The sequence below is a fragment of the Lytechinus pictus genome, chromosome 9 (genome assembly GCF_037042905.1).
Source record: "Lytechinus pictus isolate F3 Inbred chromosome 9, Lp3.0, whole genome shotgun sequence".
Classification (NCBI taxonomy): domain Eukaryota; kingdom Metazoa; phylum Echinodermata; class Echinoidea; order Temnopleuroida; family Toxopneustidae; genus Lytechinus; species Lytechinus pictus.
Genome location: NC_087253.1, coordinates 4,766,702 through 4,782,551, shown reverse-complemented (window position 1 = coordinate 4,782,551; position 15,850 = coordinate 4,766,702). Strand labels below are relative to the sequence as shown.

Here is a 15,850-nt window from a genome sequence, read left to right as displayed (position 1 = left end):
TGGAAGAATTCCTGTCTGACCTAGAGGTTTGCAATTATGACAACAGAAGCAAATGAAACAAAGAATATGTTAAGATCCTGAATGAGGTTATACAATACCTTTTAAGAATTATGTACAGTTCTGAATATTAATTAATATCTGCAAAGGATTGGGAACCTTTAAGTGGACATCACTGACCAGCGGGTGATCTGGACATGACCTTCACTCTCCAGCATGATAAAGACATACATAACATGCTACATGGGCTGCATGGGAACGACCAGCTCTACTACTCTTGACTACATTTCGGCTCTGTTTATGCCCTATTGCTCTGAGCCCTCTATCAATAAAGGTGAGATATGATTAAGTATAACTGCATTGTCAGACCATTGGCAAAAAATTACAATAAATTGCTTAGATCAAGTGTCTATCACTATGTTCCACACCCACAAAATTAACCCATACTAGGATACTAAAAAATGTTCCTCCTGTATGTAGTCTACATAAAATTGATTGATAGTGAAGTTAAAGGAACTTGTAATGCAGTAAAAGGAACTTTTGTTTTAAAGGGGTGTTAAAATGATACCATTGTTACTCAATAGTTCTCAGACATAGAATTTAATTTATTTCCTGTCTATTAAAATACAGCTAAAGATAATTAAAACCTGATCATGAAATGGTTTGGCGACATATTGGTCAAAGCTATGGCCACTACCACTCATGCAGTGGTCAATAAAATGACTATCTACATTAAAGACGAGAATCGCTATAAACACCGCTGCAATAAACCGGCACTGACTCATCGAATTATGCATCAAAACGAAACACAAACTCTAGCTGGCGTGCGTGGACGTTGCACCTTTCCATCGACTATCCGAATCATACAAACAACAACAACAGAAACAGAACCCAAATCCAACCGATTTTCTGCCAATTTAAGCGGAATTATGCAAATCAAATGACGTGTCGGGTTTTATAACTCAAATTCCTGTCAAGCGGCATTCCATAGCCTAGTTTCTGGATGTATTCAGGCGATTTCTGGCCCAGAAAGCCAGATTGTCCAGTAGGATACTGTCCCCCTCGATATGCTGCATGCACTCAATCAGATGATATATAAAAAGAGATTCTAGTTGAATTGTCAATTATTGCTAAGATAACTTATTCTAGCTACAGTTCATAATACATATATACATAGAATCATTTAATATGATTCTACAGGATAAAACTGTTATATCATGCATGCATACATGTATGTATGCTAATGCAAATTTGATAATTCACCGTTAGGACTTTCAAAGAATTATTATCAATATCATGTATATTTGATAACTATATTATCAAGGCATCCACCCAATGCCTCATGTATATCATTTATTTGATCATTCGATCCTTTTTCAACCAATCATGGAATATATCTATATTACTTACATGTTATAATTCATATATTCATGCATCAATTTCTGTAATATTCATTCTTTCATCAGTTCAGTCTTTCACTGATTCTTTCATTTATCCATCCATCCGTTCATTCATTCATTTATCCATTCATTGATTACTCAATAAATCAATTAATTTACTAATCTATTAATTAATTCATTCATTAAACAATCGATGCGTTCACTTATCAATATTCATCACTCATCTCGCCCCATTCTTTATTTCTTTTATTTTCGTGTTCATTGACTCATCCTTCCATTAATTCTATGATTTATGAATTTCTTTATCCCTTCATCCATTTGTTGATTTTTTATCACTTTTCATCCATTTGTTTATTTATTTGATAATTTGTTCACACATTCATTTATTTGTTTGATCCTTAGTTTACAATTCCATTATTTCTGTTCATTTCTTTGGTCATTCATTCATTCATTTTTTTACATATTCATTTATCTAATCATCAACATCATTATCAAAACCCCAAATCATTAAACTCCTTTAAATCAATATAATCATAATGTCTGTACACTCTAAATATTTTCAATTCTTTGAATGTATTGAAATTCCCTTTTTAATAGTCATTCAGATTCCCACATTTCATTTCCTTAGATGTTTGTTTGTACAGGTGGTTCGTTTTTGTGCTTCATATTTAATTTTTAAATGCAGCTACAGGCCTCAGGCTACCTGTATTTATTTATCTATTTTATCTATTCTGTCATTAATTCATTTATTTATTTCTGATATCCGTACAGGATGACACATATCAGCAAATTGGTGGTCTCCCAGGGGAATTTGTTAGCAAACAAAAACAACAATAACTAGCACTATTGATAATTACACTCATAAACAATATGTACAGATACATGCGCACATGATGGTACAAGCATGTATATTTATCATTTGATTGTTTCAGTTTTTTGCTTTTGTCATTCATGTCTTGCTATTATTATACCCGTGGAAAGCAAATTTATTGTAATTATGTTTAAGACAAAATGAAATTTCTTGTATCTTGTATCGCAACAAATTAACTGGTATTATCCCCATAGATTACAAGGTTAGCAACTAAATTCATGTCTACATTACGATCATTACTATAATCACATCATTATCCAATTGATTTTCCTGTGCTCTTTTTAGAATACTGGATGCCTAAATATTTTGTTCGCCATGTCTGATATCATAGACTAATGTCAGCAAGGACACATTCACATTAGGACTGGATTATGGGAGACAATCACCGGAGCAATGCACGTGTGCTGCACACTCCCTTCTCTAATGCTCCTAAAAAGTATTTTTTTTTAAGAAAGTAGACATCCGTGCTCTTTTTCAATAGAGCCTGACTGTGCAAAGAAATAGGAGGCCGCAGCTCGTTCACACACAGAAACTATAGCGATTCTTTATTTCAAAACCACATAAAATCCTATTTATATTTCTCAATGACAACCACTTAATATATTGTTAGCACTTGGAGAGTAGAATAAGTTTTTGTTATGTTATAATGTAAAGCACTTGGAACATATTAAGCTCTAAAAAAAGGTTAAAACGTGTTTATGAATACATGTACATTCGAGTGTATGCATACTGCATAAATTACAATCATGATTTAGTTTATTTGTCATAAAGATGGACGGGTTGGGGGCACCCTCCCCCCCCCCCCCCACTACACAAAACAAAAAAAATTTATCACTGAAAAAAAGGGGAAAATTGTGAAATATGTATTTTCAATATCATGTCAAAATCTATCACAAAATAAGATTTTCTTTATCTTTTAAAGAACAAATCTTCACTCACTTGCTCGCTCGCTCATGACCTTTATGGACATTTATCCACATACCCCTTCAGTGTACCTTCACTGTTTGTAAAGTTTACCCAAACAAGCATAGAATGGTTCCTTCCAAAATATGAAGCAAAAAAAGGATTAAACAAATAAAGGAATAAATAGATAAATGAATAGAAATGAATGTCAAAAAATATGATGGATCCCCCTAATTTTCAAGCCGCTGACTTTTATGTCTGATCCTGTTTTACTCATGTGTTCCATACCTAATAAACACGCTGAATTCAATTAAATTGAACAAAATATTAAGGCAAATAATGCGCGAGCTGTAAAACTGCATATGTGTTTGAAGCTCCTTGGTGTAAGTCACACTTTTTCACAAGTGTGAACCAGTCAAAGAAAATGTGGGGGTGTGCATGTAAAGCTGTAATGTGAGAGGGAGTTTTTCTCCTTAGGCGAGGATTACTTATAGAACTGTTTTCACCAGCCCATATTTCCAAAAATACCTGGGGAGTGTTCGATGAAGTAACTTATCAGAGATTTTAAAGACCCTCACACTGACATCACCTTCACTTGAACTCCCACCCCATTTACACTCAACCTCAACCTCACTAGCTTCATTTAGACTCACCCTCACTCACTCACAGTCATCCTCACATTAACCCTCAACCCCACTCATCATCACTTTCATTCATACTCATCTTCATCCTCACCCTTGTCATCACTCAAACTCACTCAAACCCACTCTTGGCTTGTCTCACACACAGTCCCTTATTAATGCACTTGCACAACCACCCTCATTTACACAAACCCTCACCTCACTATAACACTCACTGCCACCTTCACTCACACTCATACTCATCCTCTCACTCATCTCGCTCAACCACACACTCGCATTCACTCAAATATTTGCTCATACACTTTCTTACCCACACTCATTTACACTAACCCTCACCAAACTCACATTCACTGCCACCTTTACTTACTCATCCTTGCACTCACATCACTCACACACACTCTCACTCACCCTCACCCAAATCACTAAAAAATTGGCACTCATTCTCACCTTGAAACTAACAACACTCACACACACTCACCTTCACTCACACATTTTCTCACCCACTTTCTCACCCACCCTCATTTACACAAATCCTCACCTCACTTACACTCACTGCCACCTTCACTCACTCATCCTCGCACTCACCTCACACACATTCGCTTTCACTCAAACATTTGCTCACACACTTTCTCACCCACCCTGATTTACACTAACCCTCACCTCACTCACACTGACTGCCACCTTCCCTCACACTCAAACTCATACTCCCATTCACCTCGCTCCCACACACATTAACCTTCACTCACACATTTTCTCACACACTTCCTTACCCAACCTCATTTACACAAACCCTCACCTCACTCACATTTACTGCCACCTTCCCTCGCACTCTTACTCATCCTCACACTCATCTCACTCAACCACACACTCGCCTTCACTCAAACATTTGCTCACACACTTTCTCACCCACCCTTATTTACACTAACCCTCACCTCACTGACACTGACTGCCACCTTCCCTCACACTCAAACTCATACTCCGTTCACCTCGCTCCCACACACATTAACCTTCACTCACACATTTTCTCACACACTTCCTTACCCAACCTCATTTACACTAACCCTCACCTCACTGACACTTACTGCCACCTTCCCTCGCACTCAAACTCATCCTCATACTCACCTCACTCACACACACCCTCACTCTCACACAACCTCACACCCACCCTCATTTTACACAAACCCTCACCTCACACTAAAATCTACCTCCACTCACACTCCCCAACACCCTCAACCACACTCACTAAGAAATTTGCACTCATTCTTACCTTGAAACTCACCATAACCCAACTCACACTTACTCTCAACTTCACTCACACTCAACCTAACCCTCACAATTTTCAAAACCCATACTTTCAACTAGAGGGGGTGCTATATAAAACCCCGACACTCTCAATAATGGCTGATCTGACAGACTAAACAACTTGCTCTTAAATTGTGGGCTTGTGGAAACCTGCCTAAAATGTGTTCTAAAGGCATTTGTGGGCAATGTCCTCTCTGTCTCTCCTTGAAAAAGTACTGAACTCTGCTTTCACCCACCCTCTGTTCCATTTCTGTAACCTTCACTTGTTTGTACATAAAACAGAGAAAATGTTTCAAATCCTGCTGGGAAATTTTTAACGTTAATCAATGCCTAATTGTGCTAATATGACTAACTACAGTACATTCATGCTTTACGGCCCATTGAGAGACACTCAACAGATAATGAAAGAGAATGATTATGAACATGCTAACACAGTATTTTTCATTTTTCGTAGGGGAAATGTTCTGGTCGGTTGTAATCAACTATTTGGGAATAATGACCATCACATTCTCATCTTAACCCATATTTACCAACAGACTTGGTAAGACTTGACAGAGGTATTGGTAAACTTCACCACTGCTTTTCAGACTGGGAATGTTTATAGTGTCAATTAAAAAAAGTTTCAAACAAAATACTCTGTTCTTTATGGGCCCCTACAAAAAATAGGGTGTTCAATACTTTCATCACACAAGAGGTAAATAAATCTTTTTTTTTTTAATTGTAAAAATTGTAGAAATAAGTCTATAAGTATAATTCTATATTCTATATTCTATAAGTATGTCTATACACCAGACACTGTTTTTAAAATGAAAGAAATCTTTCAGTTTTGGTCAGTAAAAGTTTTGTTCATCTCCTTAGATATTTTACACACTCATTCTCCAAATTACAAATAACTTGAATGAATTTAGCATTAATTTCTGGGCGAAAAATCTAGTTTAGCGCAATGTCCGGGGAATGACCACACCTAATTCAATCTGGTCAATCGGCTGGCCAGCCGGCAGTGACCAGATAAGGTTACAAAGTTTGGGAATAGACACGTAGATCAATATTTGTGCCATGTAACACTATCCTGGGTCCCTTTCGAATCAACCTCTGGTGAAGTGCGCATTCTAGAGATGATACTGGTGATTCCTTATTCCAATTTACAGTAAAGATTATAAGTCTTTCTATAAATTTTCTTAATTTTACTTGTTTTTGTGGGAGCGTTGTTGTCTAGTGGTTACAACTCTCGTCTTTCAAGCAGAGAGACATGGGTTTGAATCCCAGCCATGGCGCGTTTTCCTTCAGCAAGAAATTTACCCACATTGTGTTGCACTCAACCCAGGTGAGATGAATGGGTAACTGGTAGGATTTATTCCTTGAATGCTTTAGTGCCTTTATGGCGGCTCAGCTACAGCAGGGGTAATTTACCAAGTATCAAGTGCAGTAGAGTATATGGAATGATAGTAGCTGCGCTATATAAATGGACCATATTATTATTATCATTGTTTTTATTTTAGGATGACCATTATGATCACCAAAAATACAGGACAACCTTGAGTATTGTGATGGTTACAATGATAATACATACTGTATAATAATGACGTAATACTAAGATTTAGGACACATACACACTTTTATCTCTCTCATCTGTCTCATTTCTTCTTTTCTCTTTTCTCCTGTTCTCTTCTCTTTCTTAATCTCTTTCTCTTTGTATTCTCTTCTTTTATATCTATCCCTCCATCCATCCATCTTTCAATCCATCCATCCATCTTTCAATCCATCCATCCATCTTTCAATCCATCCATCCATCTTTCAATCCATCCATCCATCTTTCAATCAATCCATCCATCTTTCAATCCATCCATCCATCTTTCAATCAATCCATCCATCTTTCTATCAATCCATCCATCTTTCAATCCATCCATCCATCTTTCAATCCATCCATCCATCTTTCAATCCATCCATCCATCTTTCAATCCATCCATCCATCTTCCAATCCATCCATCCATCTTCTAATCCATCCTTCCATCTTCCAATCCATCCATCCATCTTTCAATCCATCCATCCATCGTTCAATCAATCCATCCATCTTTCAATCCATCCATCAATCTTTCAATCCATCCATCCATCTTTCAATCCATCCATCCATCTTTCAATCCATCCATCCATCTTACAATCCATCCTTCCATCTTTCAATCCATCCATCTTTCAATCCATCTATCTATCTCTAATTTCCTCTCCATCTTTCTCTCTTTAACATGCTATTTTGTCAAAAATTGGCACCTCTAATCATTCATCCTCCTGAACCAGCGAACTTTCACAACCTTCCCAATCTCCCGAGGACCTACAACTTATTACGCACCAAAAACAAATGCTCACAAAAACTGGCAAAGATATACGAGGGAGAATTTTATGTTCGGTGGGGAAGATACCATCGTGAATTATTCATCCTACGATAGATAGAGCTCTTGTGTTGACTCACTCGTAAAGTTGTCGGCTCGCTCATCCCCGCAACGGGGATGAGCAATACCGCCTTCCCCCCCTGCCGCACCGCACACTCAATACTATCTCTAAATCAAATTTATTAGCCTAGTTACATACATCCCATCGTGTGTATACAGTTGCATTTGATAGAAAGGGGGTTCTGATATTTTATATACACAGGGTGTTTTGTTTTATAGTGGAGATTCAGTCAACTACGGTGCATTTTAATGTGTCGAGTACATTTATAAATACCCTGATGAATAAATAACTTTCAAATGTGAGAAGAGATTTATCTGAAACACATGGATTTATTTAGATCATGATGACAGAAGGAGGGGAATTTGTTTTGATGGAAATTGTAATGTGTATCAAACTGTCAATGACTATGAGAAAATTAATACCAATTATAAATGCACGCATGCAGGATGTTGGAAATTAGGGACATTTTAACTCTGTAGAAAAATCCAATTGATGAATGTGTCCCCTTTTACATCCATACATAGTATTTAAATGTCTAATTTACTATATTTGCGGTTACATATTTGCCATTATTAGTCAAATCATTTGCAAGATACATGAAAACTTCCATTCACACCTTTCTCACTAAATCAATGTTCATTTACAAAGGAACTGAAATAACAGATGCTACTACTACTAGTACTACTTAGTACTACTACTAGTAGTAGTAGTAGTAGTAGTAGTAGTAGTAGTAGTAGTAGTAATAGTAGTAGTAGTAGTAGTAGTAGTAATAGTAGTAGTACTACTCCTACTACTACTACTACTGTAGTAGAAGTATTACTAGTAGTACTACTACTACCACTACTACTACTGTAGTAGTAGTATCAATAGTAGTAGTAGTAGTAGTAGTAGTAGTATTAGTACTACTACTACTACTACTACTACTACTGTAGTAGTAGTATCAATAGTAGTAGTAGTAGTAGTAGTATTAGTACTACTACTGCTACTACTACTACTACTACTATTACTACTACTACTACTACTACTACAACCAACTAACTACTACTACTACTACTACTACTACTACTGCTACTCCTACTAGCACTGATACATTTTGACATTTGAGTAGAGCTTGATGTAAACATTCTCAAAGTGCTTTATTATCATATAATATAACATTGACTAATTCTACTCTCCAAGTGGTAGTACTACTAGTACTAGTTAAAAGTAGTAGTATACTACAAATGTCAGCAAACCTGCAATAATTATTATTGTAGGAATAGGTGAAAGTACTCTCAGAGCAGTAACATAAAATCTTTCATTTTCAAATTAAATTTGTTTTACCAATGGTTTTTCTTGAATGAATCAATCAATCTATCCATTGATCAAACATGAAATGACATAGCTTTATATCATACAGCATAACAGTGAAATACAATAGCATCAATTCACTTCGAATTTATAATTCCTCTCCATTATTGAAGTGTTTTTCTACCTGAGGCCTACCATTGCAAATAAAAAACACTGTTATCATCTCTTGGAATTGAGCAATTCAATTTGCAAATAAAAAAGAATGAATAAATAGATGATTTACAAAGAGAAAATTAGTTCTACCAACATGCTGTTTGCCTATCTTGTATTCATTTCATTACTTCTTATTGTGCAAGACCATGGGGGAAAATAAGAGAGCAAGGAACAGAAGGTATAACAACAACAAGAGGGGGTAATAGATGAGGAAGAGGAAGAAGAGCGGGGGGGGGGGAGAAAAGGTGGAAGAATAGAAGACAAGGGGCAACAAACTCAACAAAAAGAAAAATGGGACACCATTTTTTTTTCACTTTTGAAAGAAAAGAACTAAGGTACATACAAGTTCAAAACATTTTCATCCAACTTTTAAGAAAACAACTGCCATGGTCACTTAACATGGCTAAACTTATTTGAACCAACTAATTGGTTCATAAGCGAGTCAATTGCCTCCAAGGTAGGGTAATTAATCGCTTGATTGATTGATGCTCAAATTATTGTAACCATGACATTTGACCTCTTTGTTTTACTTCATTGGTCTAGTGGATGGAAAAGTGTATTGGACCCCCCCCCCCCTCTCATTAATAAAACTCGCTCTATAATTTGTACCAAGTCTAAACTCTGAATGAATCACAATTATGGCACTCAAATCGTCGGTGGTCAGTCATCGTGATACGACGGTGTAAACCCATTTCAGAGAAAATCGACTTTAAAGTTGACTATAATTTTCGCACTTAGTTTCTCGCCTTACAACATATTCATTGCTAGAAAAATACATGGTTGGAAAGACCAAGACAATTGCTTGACATTGGTATCCTTATTTTAACATAAAAGCAAGGATCAGAGAAAATATTGCAAAAGAGATTCATGCTTGTAATTTCAGTTTCAACGGCTTAGATTTTCCCTGTACAAAAACGCCATAGGGAATGCACACGATCAGTCAAAGCGTCATATCGCTGTTGCTCTGTTACAGTACACATTTCCTATGAGATTTGCGCATTTTATCAAAAATTTGTATGCCATCACCGTGAAAATTCCCTCATATCTCAGAAACTAAAATAAATTGCTTCCTAGAAATTTAGTTATGAATAGAATAGGCTTGTATTTTAATTTTCTGCAAAAATCCCCCAAACAATTTTTTTTGGGACCAAAATTGACTGATACGACGGTTCGAATGAATGCCCACGAAATGTGTGGTGTCTGAAGATTCAGCTCCTGTGCATTTCCAATTACTACATCATAGAATTGTGATATCCCATGTATGCATAAATATTGAATGCATCACTAAAAGTAATAGCCCCCTGTGTGCAATTTGGTTGGTACATTTCCATGTTTACGCAAAAAATCTAACAATTTATATAGTTACACAAGGATGTATTCTACTAGTGAACATGTTTGAAACTGTATAAAGTACAATGTCCGTTTCTCAGAGAATCACAAGCGACAAGCCAGAAATTGATGTTGCGTCTACAGTACATTTGTAGAAATAACAGTTATGTACCTGGTTTCATGAAAGGACTTGTCAATTAACTTTGGGGCCCGGAAGGAAAACCCGGCTTGAACCCGGACCGGAAGGTTTTGCAATAAAAATTTCCAGGTCCTGGATCAGCCCGAACTCGATCGGTGCCACCTCACAACACTGCCGCTGCAGCGCCTAAAAACCTGGCCTCGCTAGGTGCACGCTAGCGCTAGATCTAGGGCCTAGTGCGCTTTAGCATCCCACAATGTCAGCAAACTAAGGGTGTGTTTATGCTTCCATTGCGAGGACAGAATCAGCGTTTTCAAACGTCGTCTCAAAACGCCGATCGTAAATGTGGTTCTGGGAGTGCTTTCAGATGCAAAATCACGAACTCTAGCTGGCTTCGCATCGTAATTTTCGTTGAGCAGGAAAGCGAGGTCAATGGTGAGGATAAGAAAAAATAAAGAATATTAAAGTATACATAATAAAATAATTCTACTGGGGCATCTGGCGATGTCTCCTCATTAAAACTCATGTTCCAGGTTTTGTTTTGTAAATCCCTCAACATTCATCGTGATGACAAATTGGAAGAGTAATACTAGTGATAGTACTTAAATCAATTATCACACATGCAAATGTAACAAGGGAGATGAGAGGTAATTCCGTGGAGGTAACATGCGACCATGGAGCAATGCGACTGTATTTGCCCGTGGATTTTCATCTCACCGGAAGCATGTACCAAATAACGTCATTTAAACACGTGGTTCTGTTTATACTTCCCAGAGTTCCAGCCCGGCCCGGCTCCCAGCATTACTGTCGGTCCTTTTGTCCGACAGGTCCCGTTATATCTGACAATCACCATAGTAACAGTGCTTCTCAGCCAATCAGAATCAAGGAGGTTTGTCAGATCTGACAACGTGTCCGACAACCAACACTGATGAAACACTCAGCAGGATTTCAGATTAATCTCCAATGATTACAATACAATAGTCTATAACACAGCACTCCAGAAATACTGGTGTTTATTAACACTAGCTTGGTGTATCATGAATATGAAAGCACCAGACAGATTTCGAAACACCACCAGTATGGCTTTAGGCTAACACCAGATTAGAGTATTAAAACACTACCAGTCTGTGTTACTACAACACCAGTTTAGTATCAAAGCCATGTTGTCTTTACACTATTCTGCTGTTTTTGAAGCATCTATCCAGTGTAAGGCAAAGTCAAAACTGGTGTAGCTCCAACACTTCGCAAATGATTTTCTATAGGCCTATACAGATGCCGTACTGGTGTTAGATTATTTGCCACCATCTATTTTTCTTTCTGCAGTGTCATATGTATCTTTGTCGTCCTTTGCTCTTTGTATTTGTATGTGTTTACATGTAAAAGGGCCCTCTGGAATATTAATCAGTGTGCGTTACTGATAAGGCTACCCTCTATAAACAAGACTTAATAATAATAATAATAATAATAATAATAATAATAATAATAATAATAATAATAATAATAATGATAATAATTAATAATAATAATATTTTCTAAAATTTGAAATTGAAATTCTATCGTAAGAGATTTAGCAAGAGTTAGCAAGAGGTAACATGAGAAAAAAAAAAAGAGCTGCATAGAAATAGTGGAAGACAATCTAGATATGTATCCTTTCTTGGGTCTGTATATACAAAATATGTATCCTGTTCAATAGCTATAACATTGGAAGCAGCAGTTGCAATACAATAGAGCAGTATCCTGCTGGAAGGAACACAGTGTCACACAGTGTGATCACAGTGTGTTCACACCGTGGACTGTGGGGAAATATTATTAATACTGTTGAAATGCTCAAATTCAACAGTGTGAAGAAATTTTCACACTGTGGACACCTCGACAGTGTGACTGTTCACAGCGTGTTCACTAGGTCGACTATGTGAATATGTGATTCACACTGTTAAAATGCTCAAATTCAACAGTGTGGAGATATTTTCACTGTGGACACCTCGGCAGGGTGACTGTTCATAGCGTGTTCACACGGTTGACTATGTGAATATGCGCTTCACACTGTTAAAATGCTCAAATTCAACAGTGTGGAGATGTTTACACACTGTGGACACCTCGACATTGTGACTGTTCAGAGCGTGTTCGCATGGTCGACTAAGTGAATATGCTATTCGCACTGTTTAAATGCTCTAATGTATTAAACAGTGTGAAGGTGATTTCACATTGTGTTCCACACTGTGAACACTCTGTGGGACACCGTGTTCTTTCTAGTAGGGCATGCAGTTGCAATGGTAACAGTAACAACATAGGTACATGAATGATTAAGGTATCCCAAGAAATAAGAAGCTACGAGTGGCAATATTAAATTCAATCTGATTAATTAGGTGCTACAAGAATCAAGGGAATTGAGAGACAGAAATCATATTCATCAGATTTATCACTGTCTAGTATAAAATCTTTGTCATGTTCATACATACTGGTATGCTGAAGGATCAATGTTCTAGTAGCATGACTGCGAATTAATTGGCCCGTATTCTGAAGTCAGGTTTAACTTAAACTCAGGTTTAAAGTTGTGGTTTAAGTATGGACAGCCAATTGTTACATAAATCACTAACGGTAGAGATATCATATTTCAGCTCATTTGGCTCTCAAATCATTCATAATTGTCTAGGAAGTATTATATAGATTATTGTCTTCACCATCGATGAATCAGGAAAGAGCACAGTAAACATAAGAAACGTACAACTTAATAAAAAATTTGCTACTTTTGGCTTCCCATACTTAAACCACAACTTTAAACCTGAGTCTAAGTTAAACCTGACTTCAGAATACGGGCCATTAAGTCTATCTGTTAAACGATTCTGAAGCATGTATGTGGTATGTACTAGTGTTTCATCATACAATGTTTCATCGTTCCTTATGCATCAAACACAGCCTGCATGTCCACCACATTCATACTAGTATGCTTCATTCATTGTAATTAACTTTTTTTTTTTAAATATCAACAGAGGTTAAGACTTACTCTCTTTAACAGATTCATTCCTCCATCGTGTTCCGTTCTCCAGCGGTTTCGTATCTGTCCAAGAGAGAGAGAAAAGGAGACAGGAAGAACAAACAGCGTTTAACGTTAGAACTGAATGGAAGGCATGAATCCTGAACGCCACTAAGCCGGCATTCCCTGTGATGTAATGTTAGCAACACAAACAGAGATCAACATTCTCAATCCGCACTACAAGCTTGCTGTCAAAAACTCACTTTCCACATACACGTAGCAGTGACGCAAACGCATGGTAGATTGAAAGTACGGGGATGTCGCCCGGTCCTGCTATGCCGCAGGGAAGCTGTAGTCTTCCCACAAAGCCCACTTGAAAGATTCCATAGAAAGAAACCCTAGGTTTTGCAACCAAGAATAACCACTAGGCTTATTCAAACATGAATTAACGACATACAAATATAATGCAGTCTAGGAACTATTTCCTATTCAAGTAGACAGTTCCAAGACTTACAGGTTCCATAGTTTGGACTAGATAGGTTCCTCTGAGGGTCTGATCAGAGACCAGCGTCAACGCATGTGGCTTTTCTCTTCCTGACAATCGCAAAGTTCAAGTTCAGTGCATAACTAGGCAAGATATTATACAAGCCATTCATGGTTTTCAGCAGGTTAGTCTACAATGACCAGACCTCTAAATTGGGATGTTGAATTGGAAAGAGGCCAAGGGTGTAAGTTCTTTTAAGTTTTCTGCACTATCAAGAAAAAAGAGTCTCCCATTTAAAGAGTCTATTTTAAGGCTCAAAATGAGAGTTCCAGAACATTGACATACATACATACATGTGTTGGAGTCTTTTATTTTCAAGCTAACAAATAAGATTTCCAAAACGGCACTGAAGGATACATACATGTGTAGGAGTCTCTTATATTCAAGCTCAGAAATAAGATTTCCAAAATATTGACATGGCTACAAGCATTTGATACTCCCAAACCTTTCTGTGTTTCTCCATCTTTGGCGTAAAAAAATCAGCCAATCAGTTAATGTTGTACAACGCCTGCTTAGCTTGTTGTACGCGAGCAAATGAGAGGCTGAATGTCAAACATTCGTACCGTTGCACACAAGACGTACCATCCAAAATGTACCGTTGCACGGCTTTAGGAGGTGACGTCACAATACGATTTAATTCATTGCGCTCAGTAAAATGAAGGTGCGATACGCGTATAAGCCTGCTGGCTCAATGCGCATTGCTGCCCAAGGTCATGTGCGCTTGTGGGATTTTGCTTTTCGCTTTCATTTTTTTGCTCCCTTTTCATAGATTACTGCAGGGAAAAACTCTTGTTTTTCCATATTTTCGCTAACTTCCGAGGCGTACAACACAAATAGCGAATATTCTTATTCGTGCAATGGTGCGATATTTTGCATTCGGTGAAAGAAAGAGACGCTCTATTCAACTCGGCTAACGCCTCGTTGAATAGAGCATCTTTCTTTCACCTCATGCAAAATCTCGCACCATCGCACTCATGCCTATTCGCTATTTGTATATTGTTGTTCATCAGGGTCTCCCTCTCACATCCCTGGTTAGACCGTGACTGCTATGATACAGAGGTGCTCAAAAGTTTGTGAACCCAACCAGAAATTTAACATGTTCGAGGTGTTCAAGTTCTACCATGTTTATACGTATTTCACTGTGAAGTCAGGTGATAAAATACTACATTCAATGAAGTTTGTTTCTCTGGGCTCGAGAAACATTGTAGTGTTGATGTCTACGTTCAACCCTTAGTATGACAGATTGCATTTTGTGGTGGGGTCCACTAACTTTTTAGCACAACTATATGCCCTCAAGTTATCAAAACATAAAAACTTCTACGATGCTGTCATTTAGTTGACCTGTCACTTTATAGCCTTGTAATAATTCTTTACCCTGGCGATATGTCAGGTAATTGCTTCTCCATGCACCTGGATAAAGGGAGGCAAATTTATGCCTTGCTTACAGATGAGAGCAATACCGTGTTTACACACGACTCGGCTCGAGAGTTGTATACTCAAGCAGGGTCAAACGCTGCGAAGAGGGCAACTCTGATCGCGTTTATACTGAAACAAAAAAGGCGAGTTCGACACAGCCCGTGGATCACGAATGGAAATTGAATAGACGTCACAAATATGCCATGTTTGACCTAGGTCATGCGGGATTGACACAACTTTCTGTTTACACAAAAAAATTAGGCGAGTCTGACTCGGCGCACGGGTTGAAACCTACAATTTTGGCGGATCAAAAAAGCTGTCTTCGACACGACTAGCGGATCACACTGATCGCGTTTACACATCATAAAATTGCCTTGTTGAGCATG

General features: G+C 37.5%; 1 protein-coding gene across 1 annotated transcript in view; it reads right to left on the bottom strand.

Annotated features, from left to right (window-relative positions):
• The window catches only part of LOC129267957 (ecdysone-induced protein 78C-like), a 107,775-nt gene extending 93,738 nt beyond the window's left edge, over positions 1-14,037 (bottom strand). Inside the window, exons 1-2 of the mRNA XM_064104537.1 lie at positions 13,768-14,037; positions 13,535-13,588 (exon numbers count right to left, since the gene is read on the bottom strand). Coding sequence (XP_063960607.1) covers positions 13,535-13,588; positions 13,768-13,801 — 88 coding nt within the window. The 5' untranslated portion in view covers positions 13,802-14,037. The remainder of the gene's footprint in view (positions 1-13,534; positions 13,589-13,767) is intronic.
• Between the last annotated feature and the right edge of the window lie 1,813 nt (positions 14,038-15,850).